Below are 16,235 nucleotides of genomic sequence, written 5' to 3'. Positions count from 1 at the left end.
CTACAACGCGTTCAGCCTTTTTCCAATGGTCAATGTTGACCATCTCCATGGAGGTCGACTATGAATGGCATGGACGACAACGAAGACGAGACGGATCTTTACGATGACGACTTCGAAAGCCTGTCGGAGTCTGCGCTGCAAGAATTAGAACAGCAAGCGATCCGTTCCACGCAAGCTCAGCAAAAGGCTCAAAACACCACAACAAAGCAGGCTCATGTCCCGTCAAAACTCGCCTCGCTTCCACAAGGTCGCTTGCAGGCCCAAGCACGATTTAACCCACGGCCTCCTCATCTCAACTCTTCGCTGCGCAGAGACTCCACCGGATTCCAATATGAAGACGATTCCTTTGAACTGGTAGGGGAAGAAGGGGTGCCCACGCCTGCTGAAGAATACGATGTGTATCATGTGAATCAAGTGAGGCCGAGCGAGGCATCCCAGAGAGAACAATGGCGTCAACAGAGGTATGGCCACGCCTACACCGGCGATACGCATCGTCCTGTGAGCAGGGCTTTGCAGGGCAACGATGGACAAAGCCCGTACACTGATACTGCGGTCCGGCTCGATCGGAACCATGCATCGCCGGACAGGATGCTCTTGGACAATTCGCAGCATAACCAAGTATCCTTGATACCTGAAGATGCAGGAGATGGATTCCGTTCTCGCATTGACGACCTGATCAGGGAAAGGGATGTCCTTGTAAAAGACCTTCAACGTACACAGGACACCGTCACTATGCAAAAGGGAGAAATATCAATTATCCGTGCCAATTTCGACAAGGAGAAGAAGATCCTTGACCGTCAAATTGATGCCCTCAAGAAGGCAATGGAGGATGAGTCTGCCAAACACAATGCAGCCATAAGCGCAATGATGGAGAAGAACAACAACTTAACAACGCGCTACCAGTTTCTACAGCAAGAGCACAACCAAGAAGTGCAGGAAGCGAGATCTCTGAAGCAACGGATGAAGGAGAAGCCTCCCGCCGAGAAAGACGCTGGTGGTGCGGCGACCCCAAGACGTGGCATGGCAAGCTCTCTTAGAGACGGATTTGATGACGACGATGTGATGATGCTATCTCCTTCCAAATCAGCTCGACGTTCGAAGCCTACAACTCCAACAGCAGCGAACAAGAGAAAGCGGAAAGCAGACGTGCCGAGCCCTGTCAAGCCTTTGGTACTCAGACCAACTGCTGCTGACCCTCCGCATATGCCACCACCGGTAGCACCAGAGCCGGCATTATCTGAAGAACGTCTCATCCCGATCATCCGAAAGGACAAGCAAACATCTCGACATTTACAATTCCTTCAATCTATTCTCGATTATCGAGTAAAGGGAACGAAGGAACCGCTTTTTGAAGTCATGGTCAACTTTTCTTTGCCTTCGAGTACTAAGACTTTCGCTACCATTCTCCTAGAGGGTACAGCTCACCTCGAGGGTGCTCGTATTCCCAGCGACATGTTGCAACTCTTCATTGACCTGTGGTCAAAGTCGATCAAGGCTGAATATTACAAACCCATCCCACTGCTCATTGAGGTTGTCAGCCATATCATCGACGTTGATCTAGAAGCAATAGACTCCGGAATAGTCAACTCCCTGGTGCCTCTCCTACAATCGACCGTGACTATTAACGCCGAGAAACGTGTCAAGCACTCTCCCGTGAACCACTCGACGTTTGGGAAGTTTCGACAGACCCCTCAGTCCGTGCTGAATCACGACGTAGATGGAACAGCTTGCCTAGAAGTCATGTTAACCATGGCATACATAATCTCGGATGAGACAGACTTGCTTTCTCTCTTCTGGCGTTTAATTCAGCCAGAATTTGTTCTGATGATGCTTAATGCCTGGCAACCAGTTTCAGACATCACTCTTATGCTTCGATTATTGGAGACGAGCATCTTCTCCGACACATTTGGCAGTATTTGCGTCGATGATCAACAGAAACAGATTGAACAGCACATCATGAATCGGATCTGCTATCTACTGTGGGAAACGCCGAAAGTTGACGAAGGCCTGCCAGCAAATACTACCGCCTCAATCTGTCAGTTGCGCCTCCGCATTATGGATCTCCTCCTTCAGGTGACCACCATACCTTCGACATATTCACAGGATGACCAGACACATCACGGAAGTTTACTTGTTGCAGACCATCCCAGCGCCATCGCAAGGATAGTACGGAGCTTATATGATGAAGTGTCAGCGATGTATGACCTCACGCCTTCGCATGCTCTCCATGCTGCGATTGTCAATAAGGGTGTCCAGCTTCTGTTCCACGTCCTAGAAGTACACGGCTCTCAGATCAACCTGCAGGAGAAGCTGTCCGTTATCAACGGCGGCGTGCACAAGCACCGCGTGGTCCTCACGAGATTGGCATTTTCGGAAGGCTTTTACGTTGACAGGCTGATCACCGATGATACCGTGGCGATGGCTACGAGCATGCTAGAAGAAAGCGTCACGCCAGATGAAGCCGATGATCTCATCGAGGCTTTTCCCGGTTTTCGTGGTAGAGGACGCGTTGAGGAAGGGGAGTGACTGAGCTTGGGAGTGTTGGAATATCCCTCTCCTGCATCTAGTTTACTAGAAGCCTTCTGCGCTTGCTTTGTGATGGGCGGAGCGAGGCAAGCAATCAACTTCCTGACTGTTCCCGTTTGGATAGAATCCAGGAATAGTTTGATCGTAGCTTGGGCGTGTAGCTTGGGCGGGATGATTGAGCCATCGATACCGACACTCCCTTATCTGATTGTTCTATATTGCCCGGTTTGCTTCTGATGGGAAGTTGCCAACAGAATCCCGATGTTTACACCTTCCGTTTGCAGGACCATTGCATGTCCCTCAATATAAGGCGACTTACATCCCCTCAACTTGAATGCTCCTGGCGAGCTCGCCTCGTCACTAGCACAGCCTACAGCCACTACTATGCCGTACTATCCATTACCTCAGTATTGACATGTCAATCGGCTTTGTCCTTGGCTGCAGGCTGTGCAATGCCTCAAGGCTTCCACTGCACTCTTGCAAATGTCACCATCGACGCCGCTATCAGCTCATCCTATTCGCAAATCACGACGGGAATGTGCCGATTTTGGATCGTGGCTTACTCCTGCGGTCACATTCGTAGTCAACTCCACAAGTGCAATGATTGGCAGGGCTGTGAGGACTTTCGGGGCAACAAGGTCAACACAACCTGGGACATACGATGCGCATGGTGCGAGGAACGCTATCCATGGACGTTTCATGATGGCCGGGGCGCCCCTTACAAGATGGCATCAAAAGACTTCGAGGATCGCCCTATGTTTGGTGAACCAGGGGGTGTTCATGCAGAACAGAAGCTGGGTTCCGACAAATGGGAGTACATTGTGAATTGGATAATCCGTATTGAGCCAGAGTGACGGTCACACGCCAAAGCCACACGGTGATGCTGCTGTTCACCTCACCGCCAAAGTGCCCTCACTGTCTGTGTATCAACTATATATTAAGTCATTTTGGGCACCGGAATCATCTCTCTTTCCCACTCTATCAAAGCAACAGCGACCTACAGCACAAAGGCACCAAACGAGCTCTACATTGGTCGATATCATTCTCAAGAACCTCCAACTCCCTCTCTAGATGACGAACGACGAACCCCTGCTCTCACGAAACTCGACCCAATTCGACGGTCCCTTGAAAACCATCAGCGATGTGCGAAACCGTCATTCAAAGATACAGCTGTGGACACAGACGCACGGTCGTCCAGTATTGCACCGGTCCTCGATGTAGAGGAATACGTACGACCAGAATCAATGGCGGAGGACTATGCGCCGATTGTCTCAGACGATTGGGCGGGAGGTCTTATGGGACTCAGGTCGAAGGGCTACCCTTGACGACAGGGAGGCGGCTCAGGGCTCACTCTATTCTGCGTCTCGTTAGAAGCATGTACATATCGTATGCCAGATGAATTTCAGTTAGGAATTCACTGTCGATACAACAAGGCTGGTGTCGAATATCAAGTTCATACACAGCACACTGAGATGTTAGTCAAATTGGCAAAATGTTCACCTCGACTGGTTCAGAGTGGTCGTCACAGAAGACGCAGAATTGAAGTGCCGTTGTTTCTCTGAGACGTCATGAAGCTTCTCGTCGACCCCTCGACGCTACGTCGCGCGTCTGCTCGCCCCGTCTTTCTAAGATGTGTCGCAGGAGCATCGATAGGCTTAGGGTGGGCTCACGTCAGTTTCGCCGATTTTTCCACGTTGAAGACTGTCAGCTAGGTCTGGTAACGGAGCGCCAACGGAATAGAAATCTAAAAGAGCAGAGGGCGCCGGGCCCACTTTTGTCCACAAACCCTGTTGTGGACAAAAGTGGACCGTGGGGGACAACAAGGCTAGAAGGTTTAGCTGAAGAACAATTTCGGAGGTGTAGATCAATTGGGAACTATGCAGGAGGCTTCCATGGTCTGGTTGAGCGCAGACTCGCTGCAGGGGTTACGTTTCGTGTGTGGCGGGGTGTGCTGTTGCTTCTGCGGTTGCATTTGCGTAGTCCGAGTACGAGGTATCTGCAGGAGAGAGGTAAGTCCCCAATATGGGAAAACACGAAATAATCTATCCGGTCGACATAGGTCGACCGGGTAGATTTTATTAGGACTAGCGTTTTTTCCTGTTTGGGATGGACGAGATCGATCCAAATGCCTTGCCTTGTCGCTCCTTGGACTGGTCGTTCTGGGCTCGACGTGGCCGGAGATGTCGAAATATCCGTCGTGCCATGGACGTACATTGTGATGGAGATGTGGTGTGCACCGAGCACCCAGTTCATCACTCTTTGTGTCGCCGTTTGCGGTGATGGTGACGGGGCCACGGCGACGGTGACGACGAGTTTCTGGGGACGGAGGGTAGGTCGGTTGGCTCGACGCGGGAAAAACAAACACATAAAAGGAGAGTGGTGTCAACGACCGAGAGAGAGCATCTCGTAAATCGTACTCCGTGTCGGTCTGGCATTCTGGAACGTGAAAGGATATCTACATTGTCGAAGACTCAACACTCGTCCCTCGAGGTGAGATAGACACACGGCAGAAGAGCAACAGATCCAGCGTGCGCAGCGTGCGCAGTATACACCCCCCCCACACACACACGCCGTCTCATACGACCACATAATCAATCAACCTGTATCTATCTGTCGTCGGGAGCCGTCGCATCCGTACGGAGGAGTGTCAAGCCACGCGGGGCCAAGCCCCCCCCCCTTCCTTTCTCTGCAAACCGTATAGCCTCGCGAGAAAGAAGGGACTCGATTTGAATCCGTCATCACCGATCACCGATCGCCGACGGGGGCACCTTTGAAGATCATCCCGGTCGTCCCTTTTCCGTGGAAAAAGGAAAAGAGAAATTATATAAAAGAACAACATGCAATGGTCCCAAAACATTCTGTACGACTGTGCCTTCTCGTCGTCCAAGGCGCTCTACACCAATCGCTGGTGGAACTGGGGCTGGCTGGAGCACCACGACGTGTGCACGAACCGGTTTTGTCCGTGGAGGTATCGGTTTCCTCGCTACCATGTCCACGACACGGACGTCCAAGGCGCGAGGTTCGGGTATATTGTCTTGCGCAATGACGGAGGGGAGGATAGGCTGTGGAGGGAGGCCAGAGGGCGAGCGTAGCGAAGCGAGGCGATGCCAGAGAGGATCCAAAAGCTTAGCTGGGCAGGGTGGTCATAGACATCTTAGGTAGGCAATACGTTGGGGGGTACTAACTAAGGCGAGTACAACAATGTCATCAGTAACATCCATAGTTATTAATGTGTTGTCTCGTTTATTTACTCCGTTGCCGTGCTCATGTTTCCCAGGCTGGCCGAGCTGAGAAGGCGGATTAGCGCAGGGGTGAAGCAAGGGGTAGACAGGCGCAGGGAATGAGACAAAGCCACTACTCGCTCATATCCTGCACACATCCTGCACACGGACCAGAGACAGACCAAGAACTGCTGTAAGTCCATTCCATTGTTTTGGCCGCCATCGCTTCATAAACATTACATTTTTGTCAAGAACGTGCCATGCACGAACGAGTTCTCCATACTAGAAGTATAATATATCCATATCTGTCCCCGTAGCCAAAGGAAGGGGATGGGTCATAATGCGTTTGTCCTGGTCATGACGAAGTTGCCATGATCAGGAACTACTTTGTCGTGAAGTGCTATGCGGGTGTGTAGAATTTGAATCCCTTCATTGCGTTGGCGCTCGTATGATGAACGGCAAATCCGAGTGGTCGTTAGGTCTGGTCAATCGGATAACGCTGCCATTCGAAGAGCGGGTACGCGTGCGTCTAGGACTCAAGCCCGATCTGTCTGAGCTTCTTGACCGGAATGAGCCAACAGAATTGGCGCTCCGCAGACTCGGCGTTTGTCTCGACCGCGCAGATACCATTCGCGACCTTGAGGTGAGGCGTCGTCTGGACCGAGCGGATGTGACTCTGGTTGGTGCAGTGCGTAGCGATCGACTGTCCGTATCATCGTCATCTTCAGTGTCTTCGTCCGAATACTTCCGGTCGGCAGAGGACAATGATGGAGCGGAATCCTCAGATACACGCCTAGGTGGGTGTGGGAGGCGTCGAACAGAACCGTGCGTTGAGAATGTCGATGCTGCAGAGGGAGCTGTGGAATCTGACAAGCGCCGACGTGGGTCGTGCTCTATTTGAGAGGGGCGGATTAGACCCGCACCTTCTGGCTCTGATGCGGTTACAGACGATGAGTATACGGACTCAATATCAAGCGTGTCCAAGTCCACAGGTGCCATGTTCCTTAATAATTCAGCAAACATGCGCATTAAGCTTTGAAATTCGTCATCCGAAAGTGGTCGAGACGAAAATCTTGCTCGTTCGTAGGTGGCTAGAAAGGCAACAGTCAAACTGGTGTCGGGTACGACGCCGAGTTCGATCAAATGCCGCAAGTATTGACGCATACCCATCGTCTCAAGACGTGTAAGTTCGTCAATAACCCTCGGATCTGGCAGTGGGATTCCGTCGGGGCCCGTCTCGCCCAGAGGATCAACAGGCGCCAGACTCACAGCTTTCGCTTCGACAAGGTCAATCAACTCGTCAATAACGGTCGCATACTCCAGTCCAGGGTGTTCAGTTGCGGCCGGTGAGCACCATCCCGGATGCTCAATCTTGCCCCATGTCGGCTCATGAGTCTCATTCGTACTCGTAAGCCCGAGCGAACCTGTCCTCGTCATAGGGACGAGCGCAGAGCTCTCATGTTCAAGCCGTGTACTCCGTGGTCGAGCATGGTATGCTATGACGGCGCTGCGTTTGAGACAATCTTCAATCAGCTTATGAACACGGCGACCAGGGAGATCCTCCTTTTCAATAGGCATAAATGTCTTGGGGATATCCTTGAGAGCCAAGCGGTTCGTGTATATGCGAGCTGCGTAGATAAGTGATGCGATCAGCGCAGTGACGACATAGTCGCCAGCCAGCAAAAAGATGTCGAGCAGGCGCTCGCGCTTGTAGGACTCATAGAGGGCGTCGGCCGGGGTAACGCATATGACGACGGTTACCAGGAGGAAGACGACGGTGAACGAGGTACTGTAGAAGATGCGGAATACGACCTGGCGTGCAGGATGCATGTCGAGGGATGCGCTTGGAGCATTGTGACAATGTCGACGCTGATGAATAGGGTACTATGAGGCTACCGGGACATTATGTGACGAGTAGAGAATTCAAAGGCGTATGTTGAAGGATGAGACAGTTGTTGAGTATCTGGATCAGACAGCATGTGGTTGCGATCGGCCTTGACAACCAACGACCGACCCAATTGGGCGGTGCTTGACGCCGCCTTAACCCGTTGTCTGGATCTCACTTCCCACCCAGGTGCTGGATGAGCTTAACTCGACCCACGAAGATACCTACACACATGGGTGAATGTACTTGTCGGCATCGGGTGTACTAACTAGTAGGCTCGCATTGTTGGACAAGGGCCACAGAGCCATGCCACAGCCGATCTAATAGAGCCCCGACTCCGCCTTTGTCTGCAATACGCTCCCGAACCCTACTCAGGTTTTGTATCTGAGGGTTCGACGGACGAAATGAAGACCTATACGCTTCGTTGTCCATCCCGCGATCCTCTCTCCCGCTCTCTCTACAGACTGGCAGGATCGGACCACCCGCCCCTGGTCTCCTCTTGTGAGTTTCAACCATCATCAAGCCTCTTGCCTGTCTCTCTGTATGGTCGATATATGTAAAGAGCCAAACTTGTCCACCCCTGCTACTATGCAAAGCTGGTGCTTCCTCTCCCTGGACGTCTCTCCCTGACTGTTCCCGAATCTCGACCCGAAGCAAGCATCTCAGAGAAGAACTGAATCGGTCTTTTTATCCCTGAAGCCGAATGATAACCCTACCACGGTAGAGCTCTTCCGTATATCGTGAGGAAATATTCAACCTTACCTTCTCCTTACGTACCTGCTGTGCCCAGCTACGTGTGGTTGTTGACCGATATTCGTGGGTCACTCACTCATACTCTTATTCTAGACACACCGCATTTTGGAGTCCTGTTTGACACAAAGTTCCATGGTTTCTCGTCAAAGTGGACCGCGAACACGGGGCTGCTTACAAATTCATCGTTTTGGCCCGCTAAACCAGCTCCGTCCAATGCTGTTTGGTAGTTTTAAAGTACAAAGCAGCCTACCTCAAGGCACTTCGAGACTCTCCTAGCCGACAGCCCGAGATTTCTCTCACACACACACCATACCAACCGACGAGATCGCTACTGGAGTATCCTAGCACAAAACAAATACGGACAGCCACAGGGCAACAACGAACCTCAAGGTCAATCGACTCGACATGTCCAAATTAACTCTCTACGACACCGCCATCGTGCCCATCATCGGCACACTCAAGAACCTGTCGTCGATTCTCAAAAAGGGCGAAGCACACCTGGACGCCAAGGGCCTCCCACACTCGACGCTCCTCGAGGCCCGCATCGCGCCGGACATGAACCCGCTGCCTTTCCAGGTGCAAACGGCAAGCAACACGGCCAAGTTCCTCGCCGTGCGCGTGGCCGGCGTGCCCAACGAACCCTGGGCGGACGACGAGAAGACCTTTGCGGAGCTGCACGCCCGGCTGGCCAGGACCATCGCCTTCCTCGAGGCCGTGAAGCGCGAGTCGTTCGACGACAAGGAAGGCGTCGAGGTGACGTTGCGCGACTGGAAGTACACGGGCCTGAGTTACGTGACGGGGTTCGCGTTGCCGAATTTCTATTTCCATGCCGTCACCGTCTACAATCTGCTGCGGATGAACGGGGTGGAGATTGGGAAGAAGGACTGGGTCAACTAGTCGGTTGAACCCTCCACCCGTATCTGAAATGAAGTGAGGTAGAAGAAAAAACCGGGCATGATGAATGAAACCAAAACCCGTTGGACGTCGGGCGATCAAGTATGTTATTATCTTCAAGTGAAAGCCATGGCTTGTCCCGTGTCCCCAAGCATAATCGTCCATGGCTCGTTGACAGCGGTATCACTCACTGCTGCTGCTGGGGGGCGTGGTCATCAAATGCTTGAGGGAATCCACCTATGTATGGCTCGAGCGAATATATACACCTTCGTCCGACCGCCGTTAGGTTGATGGTCAAATGAACAAGGGTTATGGAAAGCGCACCAAGCCGCGAAACCCAACAGATATGTTTGATTTGCTGATGTAGTGGCCGCGGTGTTTGAGCTTCTTGTTGTGTCCAGAAACTTCTTAACGACCTCAACCATTTCAACGACTACAGTTTCCACGGTGACCCCCCCTATGAAATGCTTACGCTCGTTGACTGAGTGGAGCTCGTCGATACATTATAGGAAACTCGTCTCTATCTTATCAGCCTGTACACCATCATATAGCCAGTCCACTCAGATTAGCAGCATCCGGTCTACTTGAACCTAGGTCCTTCTTGGTAACAGGACCCTCGTCTAGTGTATTAAGGCTATCTTCACCGTCCGCCTCCGCACCAGCATGTGTAGTAGAAGTGCCGCTTATCGCAGGCATGTCGTAGATGGAGCATATCTGCCTCGCGACGGCTTCACCACTCCACCAGGCGCCGGTCGTGGTCCCCAGCGCAATGAACGGCGCCGTGTGTTCGCCGGCCATCCACAGCCCTCGCTCGTTCAGCCCGCCGGCGGCACGCATGACTTCGATGTCCTCGTCGCCCCTCTCCAGGCCGATCTGCATGTTGCAGTAGCTTCCGTTCCCCGCGAACCGGTCGGCCTGCCAGGTCGTCATGAGGAACGCGGCAGGCGCGCAGGCCGGGTCTGTCGACGAGTACGTGGGCAGACGCGAGTAGTACGGCCGCGCGAACGAATCCAGGACCTGGTCGTACCGCGGCGTGTGGGGGTCGAGGCCCCTCACCGCGTCGACCATGTGCGTGCCGTTGGCGCCGTAGACGTAGAAGAGCAGCGTGGGGTGCTCGTGTCCAGACGGCATGTGCGCAAGGGACATGACGGATTGGTTCCACGCCTCGTCGGGCCGGTGGTCGACGTACTTGGGATCGTGGAAGTGCGCGAACAAGGGGAAGTTGTCGGTGCTCGTCTTCTTCCCTGTGTCTGCACCTGCGTCTGCGCCTGGGTCTCGGATCCAGAACGCAGACGGAAACGTCACGTACAACTTTTCCAGCCGGCCGTAGTTGATGTGTCGTATCGCCTCGGACAGACGAGGCGGCAGGCGTGGCGTGAATGCCGTCTCGTGGTTTCGTTTCAGCCAACCCAGCGGACACGTCACCACGACCTCGTCGAAGCTGGCCTTTTCTTCTTCCCCGTTCGACGTCGTCACCGTGACAGTGACTTTCGACGAGGACTCGGCCGTGTCTGTGGCCGTGTAATCTACGTTCGTGGCTTCGGTGCTCAAGTGCAAATCGACGTTTGGGTGCTTGGTGACCTTTGCCATCTCGGCGAGGATGCCGCGGTACGTGCTGGCGACAAAGACATTCTCTCCCTCGATGCACTCTTCCAGGAAGAAGAACTTCAGGGACTGTGTCTTGACCGAGTCGCCGACGAAGGGACCCCACATCTGCGCTTCGGCGAGGAGGTCGGCCTTGCGCTTTGCGTCGACCTTGGGATCACACGTGTCAATCTGTTCCGAGAAGTAGTCGAACAAACTCGTCTGGGGGTCGATGGTCGCGCTGTTCTCGTCGCTGTATTTGAAGGCGGTGACGACCATTTCCCACACCTTCTCCGACAGGGACAGGGCCTCCTCGTCGGTTCTGCGATGGCCGTCCGAGTCGTACAAAGCGCCGCCGGCCTCGTCGGGCGCCGTGACCACGCTGTGTGTGGCGTCGGCCAGGGCCATGATCGGGTTTCCCTTGGTACCGTGGATCCAGTTAGGACCCATGTCCACCGTGTGTCCGCCACATGAGAGCTGATGGACGCGGCCGCCGACACGGGAGCGCGCTTCGTAAAGAGTGACTTTGCACCCGCCTCGGGCAAGAACATCAGAAGCTCGTAGCCCGGCGACACCAGCTCCAATGATGGCGATGCGTGGGACTTTGGACATTCGTGGCGATCTTATCGCGTGGCGGACTGCTGCGTGCATGGTAGATGTCTCGGTCGAGCCATTGACCGGGGCGATGTGCGCATTGGCCAAGTCGGCAGATATGCGAGACATGCAAGTGATGGTTATGGGATGTCGAGGAGGCTGCGGCCTGAAACAACACGGTTGAATGTTGTGCGGAAGGGAATCGGCTCGGAGTTATTTTAAAACGAATTGAACGCCCTAAGTTGGTACAATGGGTATCGAACTAATTATACCCGGACAAGTCCTGATACGAGTACCGGCAATAGTGACTATGCCTTGCAAAGCGATCGCCAACGAAGACGAAGACAGGGATACTCGGTAAGCAACCTAGTGAGTCTACGTGTCTGTTGTCTGTGGTCCGTCAAAAGCCACCAACTCAAGAACAAAGACAGATAGGAAGAGCTCACAGGTGGCATGATGGAATGTACCTAGCAACTGGAATAGTGTCCATCGAGTCAATTCAAATGCTGCCGTGGTTTGATATCTTCTCGCATAAAATACAGTATCGACGTCGCATTCACCCCTCTGTAAGTTTCTCTTGCACTGACTGAGAACAGTGGGAAACCTCCAGTAATCTAGATTCCAGCAACAACCGGGTCCTCATCTTTTCGAGTCGAAGCTTGAGACTGTTTCATCATCATCGTATTCAAACAAATCTCCTTAGTGCATGTGCGTATGCTATGCTAATGCACCTCATCTACCGTCACAGATCCAATCGTATGTTCATGAGAGGGGGTACGGAAATGGAGTCCGTTATTGAAGCCCAGAACCACATCTAGCCAACGGTCCAGCTTGGGATCGTGCAACCTCACAATAATAGTGGGAGGAGTAACATACCCACCGGCCTCGCGCTAGATCAGCCGTAGCTATCTCCAGGCGCCTTGGCTCAATGACAGCAGGCTCTTGACACAGTCAAGATCATCACCTTTCGCTTTCTCTTTGGTTGGAGACTGGTGGTCGTTGACCTCCGCCTCGCGTCGCTTGTGAGAAGAGGCTGCATCAGGGAACGTAATTTCTTCGTTCTCTTGCAGAATTGGTCGCTGGCGTCCACTTGGCTCCGTTCGTCGAAGAGAATGTTCAGACAATTGAGTTCCTGGGGCCCAGTTCTCCTTGTCCGAGTCATCCGAGGGTGAGTGTACATGGCCATCGACTCGAGGTTTCTTGAGAGTTGGGTCTGCGTCGCCAGAAAGACTTTGCAGACGACCCAAGGAGGATTGAGCCCGGGACAATTTCGGTTTGCCATCCTTTCGAGCCATCCCCATCCGCGCGTTAGTCTTGGAATGAGATGGACTGAGTGCTTGAGATCGTGACTTCAGACTGTTTGTTCGGATGAGGTTGATGGCGCTAATAGCAGACCCAGCATTTTCAGCTTCAGCTTGCGCCGACAAGGCGTCTTTGGCAGTACTGTCGCAATAGAAAGCCCAGGTTCTTGCATCACGCGATCGTCCGAAGCCCGGTTCTCTGACTTTCGACTGTGCGCCTTGAGTGGCATCCTGAAAGATCTCTATCGTGCTCATTGCACTCTTGCTGCGCATAAGTCCAGTCTTGGGCTTGTTCTGAGCCACCGGTGCCGCCATACGTGGCTTCTCTGGAGACGGAGTGGGTTCATTGTCCGTTCGTACTTTCACTGCTCCATCGACAGTCATGGCTAAGCGCACCATGCTGGACGACCTCGACAGGGGCTCTTTAGCTCGTGGTGGAATCTTCTGCTCTTGTGTGTTGTCTCCTGGCGTCGAGGTGCCTGTTCCGGACATTTCATCATGACCTCTCTTTCGTGCACTACCTGGCTCGATGCTAGGCTTGTCAACCCCGTCTTGATCTTTCGAGACTTTGGGTTCGACTGTGGTATTGGGCGCCGCCCCGGCTGAGGCAGTGCCGGGCTCTTCAAAGCTCGACGGGGGTGTAGAACGTCCTGCTGTCTCTTGGCTACCAAGCTGTACCTCATCCTGGCTGCTGTCGCTCCGAGCTGAACACGTGGGGTTCAGAAGATCATGGATACTTGACGCTCGGGAGGCAGGTCGTGGTATGACGTCTAGAGACGCAAAGGAAAGGCTTGACCGACCGTGAGACGGCGGCGATGGGTCTCTCGCCACAGGAGGGATGACCGGAAGAGGAGCGGGACTGGCAGTGCGGGTGTGAAGATGGGCCACGAGCTCGTGAGGTTGCAATGGCTTCGATCTCCGACGATCATTCTGGCGACGGTTTTGAAACCAGATCTACCTATGTCAGTCCTCTATCCTCCTCCCCTCAACGTGTTTGTACAGGAGGGCAAGCACACCTGGACCTCTTTCTCGCTCATATTGACCTGGCTCACGATTTCTGCCCGTTCGGCCTTGTCCGGTTTGGAGTTTTTCTGGTAGGCAGCTTCGAGGATGGCATGATCTTGGGGACTGGACTGAATCAGTCATGATGGAGAAGAACACCGTGAAGCATACCTTGTTCTCTTCCTCCTGGCCTTGGTCCCAGATTGGGACGCGGACGAGGGTGCCGAAGCCGACATCATGGACTGTTGGTCTGGGTCGTACGCGTCCTGCGGCTGGAAGACAGGACGGTGAGGAGTGCTGTTCGCCCCGTTCGAACGCTCGCCCATCGTCACAATGTTTGGAAGAGTTGTCGCGACGAAGAGCGTGCAAGAGGCGTTCGAGTGTAGAGATTAATAAATGGGCGACATGTCATTGCGGCTCGGGCTCGCTGAGTGGGTTGACTAACTGTATGCAGTGATGCTTCGTCCACACGCGCTGCGCGAAACTTTACGTTAGGCGCGTTCTGGCGCATTTGGCTTGGCTCTGGAAATCACCAGCATAATACACGGCTCTCTTGTCTCGTATTCGCGCCTCTTCTCGTGCCATTGATCAAACAGTGCACTGCTCGACGGCAGAGTTGCACAGCCGTTTACACTGGAATTCCTTTTGTCGGTCGCAGGGCCAGCGAGATGCTCCTCGCTCTAGCCCATTTTGCCCCTCGAACACGATCAACATGCTGCTGATAGAAGGACAAAATGACCGTGATCATCTCCCACACGCTGATGAGATTGTCACCCCGCTGGACCATTCCAGAGGGCACATATCGGCATCAGACGGCATTCCCTTCTTGAGTCTTGCCTGCACGAGGTCGAGTCACAGTCGAGGTCTCGCGAGGCCAACGCGACACCACGTGATCTGGACCTCGGCAGTAGGGCTCCCTTATGCCCTCCACACTCTACGAGGACTCCGTGTACGAAGAACGAGCCCAACAACAGATGCGTTTAGGTAAGCTTGAAGGTCTGAGAGCGGGTCTACTTCTATCCCGATGTCGACACAGCACCTACTGTACAGTTTACCTCCTGGATTGGGCAGTACGGACACCCAGCTGCACATCCAAGGCCGATGGACTGAAGATTGGTCTCTGCACAAAAGTCCTTCTCGCCCACGGCTAAAGCTCCAACCAGATCGGATAGGCATTCAATTTATGCAAGCACTTACTGTAGGAGCGGAACCGGGATACTACTCCCGAGATCTTCAGAGACTGTGTCGAGCGTTATTAATCGAGGGCGTCAGAAGGGCGATCCTATTATCAATCAACTTCGTCAGGAAACCATTTCCTAATGCTCCCTCGTTCGCATCACTAGCACATGATAACTCGAAAATGGGTTGCCTAACTAGAGCGAACACCAAATCTCGGGTTTAGCGGGCTATTCCTTTGCGAGTGGCTTCGCCTTGGGTCAAAGATCTATGCCGTATGGCTTGGCACTAGTCCCGGGGGATCCTTGTCGTCCCTTAGCTCATGAGTGCTTTCTCTTTGAGGCAAATACTTCATCAGGTGAGTGTCATCCCTGGGATCCTGTATACAAGGACGTGGTGGCGTCATACTCCTACTGTACGTACCCACCAGCGCGTCACAAGCCAGCTCACGCTCTGAGGCATTCTGCCTCAACGATCGCCTAGCGATGGTAAGATCATGGCCCGTCACTCATTCTTCTCCTTTTTGCCTCAGCTACGGACAGAGTGCTCGTGGTTAATGTTCTCGAACTCGACTCGGGGTAAACAAGCCGTATTCTGAGACACTTCGAGAAGGTAATATGTGACACACATCGACAACGATGCTCTGATAACTCGCTAGCAGCAATAGGCCTATCACTTTTCACCACTTCACTTCCTCGTGGACACAAATGGGAGTCAGGCTGTCAGGCCAGGAAATGATTGAAAAGTTAGTCCTTCCTCGAAGTAGAGACTCGGGCTCGAACACGACTGGAAGGAAGCTTTGGGGTCCTCTTTTTTTTCTTACATTTGTTCTTAGACTTGTATGTGGTGGAGTTGATACACGAAGAGCGAAATGCGGATGCTGCTAGGGAGACTTAGCCTATCTCAGATGAGTTTGTGATGCCTGAGAAGAACTCATGCTACGTCCACGGCATCCTCTTATGTCGAGCCAGCATCATCGCATCTGTGAAAGATCGACGACAATGCTTCGTCACGCTTTCTTCAGCAGCAAGAGAAGAATGCCCGACGGAGCAACGGCTTTGGCAGCTAGGTTTGGGGGTAAGCATTCCCTGCGTGTGCGTCTTCGGTCTCGCCGGCCTCCCCGCTCTCTCGTACTCCATACAACTGCTTTCTGGTGTGGACTTCCCAGCATACCTCGTCAGCAGGCAGAAACCTTAGTATGCTCGCTAAAGCAAAAGTACGAATCAGCACTCTTCGATGGCTGTATTTTCTCCCACATTGGCGGATTGCGCGTATTGTCGCCACCCCTGTACCCGAGGT

General features: G+C 53.2%; 5 protein-coding genes across 5 annotated transcripts; 2 read left to right on the top strand and 3 right to left on the bottom strand.

Moving 5' to 3' along the window:
• Nucleotides 1-60: 60 nt before the first annotated feature.
• Nucleotides 61-2,526, top strand: PV08_06665 (uncharacterized protein; the record flags this gene model as incomplete). The annotated part of the gene is made up of 1 exon (XM_016380998.1): nt 61-2,526. The coding sequence occupies one exon, from the start codon at nt 61-63 to the stop codon at nt 2,524-2,526; it is 2,466 nt and encodes an 821-aa protein (XP_016234100.1).
• A 3,650-nt stretch (nt 2,527-6,176) lies between these two features.
• Nucleotides 6,177-7,577, bottom strand: PV08_06664 (uncharacterized protein; the record flags this gene model as incomplete). The annotated part of the gene is made up of 1 exon (XM_016380997.1): nt 6,177-7,577. One exon carries the CDS (start codon nt 7,575-7,577, stop codon nt 6,177-6,179), a length of 1,401 nt encoding a protein of 466 aa, XP_016234099.1.
• Nucleotides 7,578-8,790: 1,213 nt separating this feature from the next.
• PV08_06663 (uncharacterized protein) lies at nt 8,791-9,282 on the top strand (the record flags this gene model as incomplete). Its single annotated transcript, XM_016380996.1, has 1 exon — nt 8,791-9,282. The coding sequence occupies one exon, from the start codon at nt 8,791-8,793 to the stop codon at nt 9,280-9,282; it is 492 nt and encodes a 163-aa protein (XP_016234098.1).
• Nucleotides 9,283-9,822: 540 nt separating this feature from the next.
• PV08_06662 (uncharacterized protein) lies at nt 9,823-11,586 on the bottom strand (the record flags this gene model as incomplete). Its single annotated transcript, XM_016380995.1, has 1 exon — nt 9,823-11,586. One exon carries the CDS (start codon nt 11,584-11,586, stop codon nt 9,823-9,825), a length of 1,764 nt encoding a protein of 587 aa, XP_016234097.1.
• Nucleotides 11,587-12,362: 776 nt separating this feature from the next.
• PV08_06661 (uncharacterized protein) lies at nt 12,363-14,086 on the bottom strand (the record flags this gene model as incomplete). The annotated part of the gene is made up of 3 exons (XM_016380994.1): nt 12,363-13,712; nt 13,775-13,886; nt 13,932-14,086. The coding sequence occupies 3 exons, from the start codon at nt 14,084-14,086 to the stop codon at nt 12,363-12,365; spliced, it is 1,617 nt and encodes a 538-aa protein (XP_016234096.1).
• Nucleotides 14,087-16,235: the final 2,149 nt, after the last annotated feature.

Source organism: Exophiala spinifera (assembly GCF_000836115.1).
Source record: "Exophiala spinifera strain CBS 89968 unplaced genomic scaffold supercont1.5, whole genome shotgun sequence".
NCBI classification, from domain to species: Eukaryota; Fungi; Ascomycota; class Eurotiomycetes; order Chaetothyriales; family Herpotrichiellaceae; genus Exophiala; species Exophiala spinifera.
The sequence above is the reverse complement of the archived record's forward strand: the minus strand, read 5'-3'. Positions and strand labels throughout refer to the sequence as shown.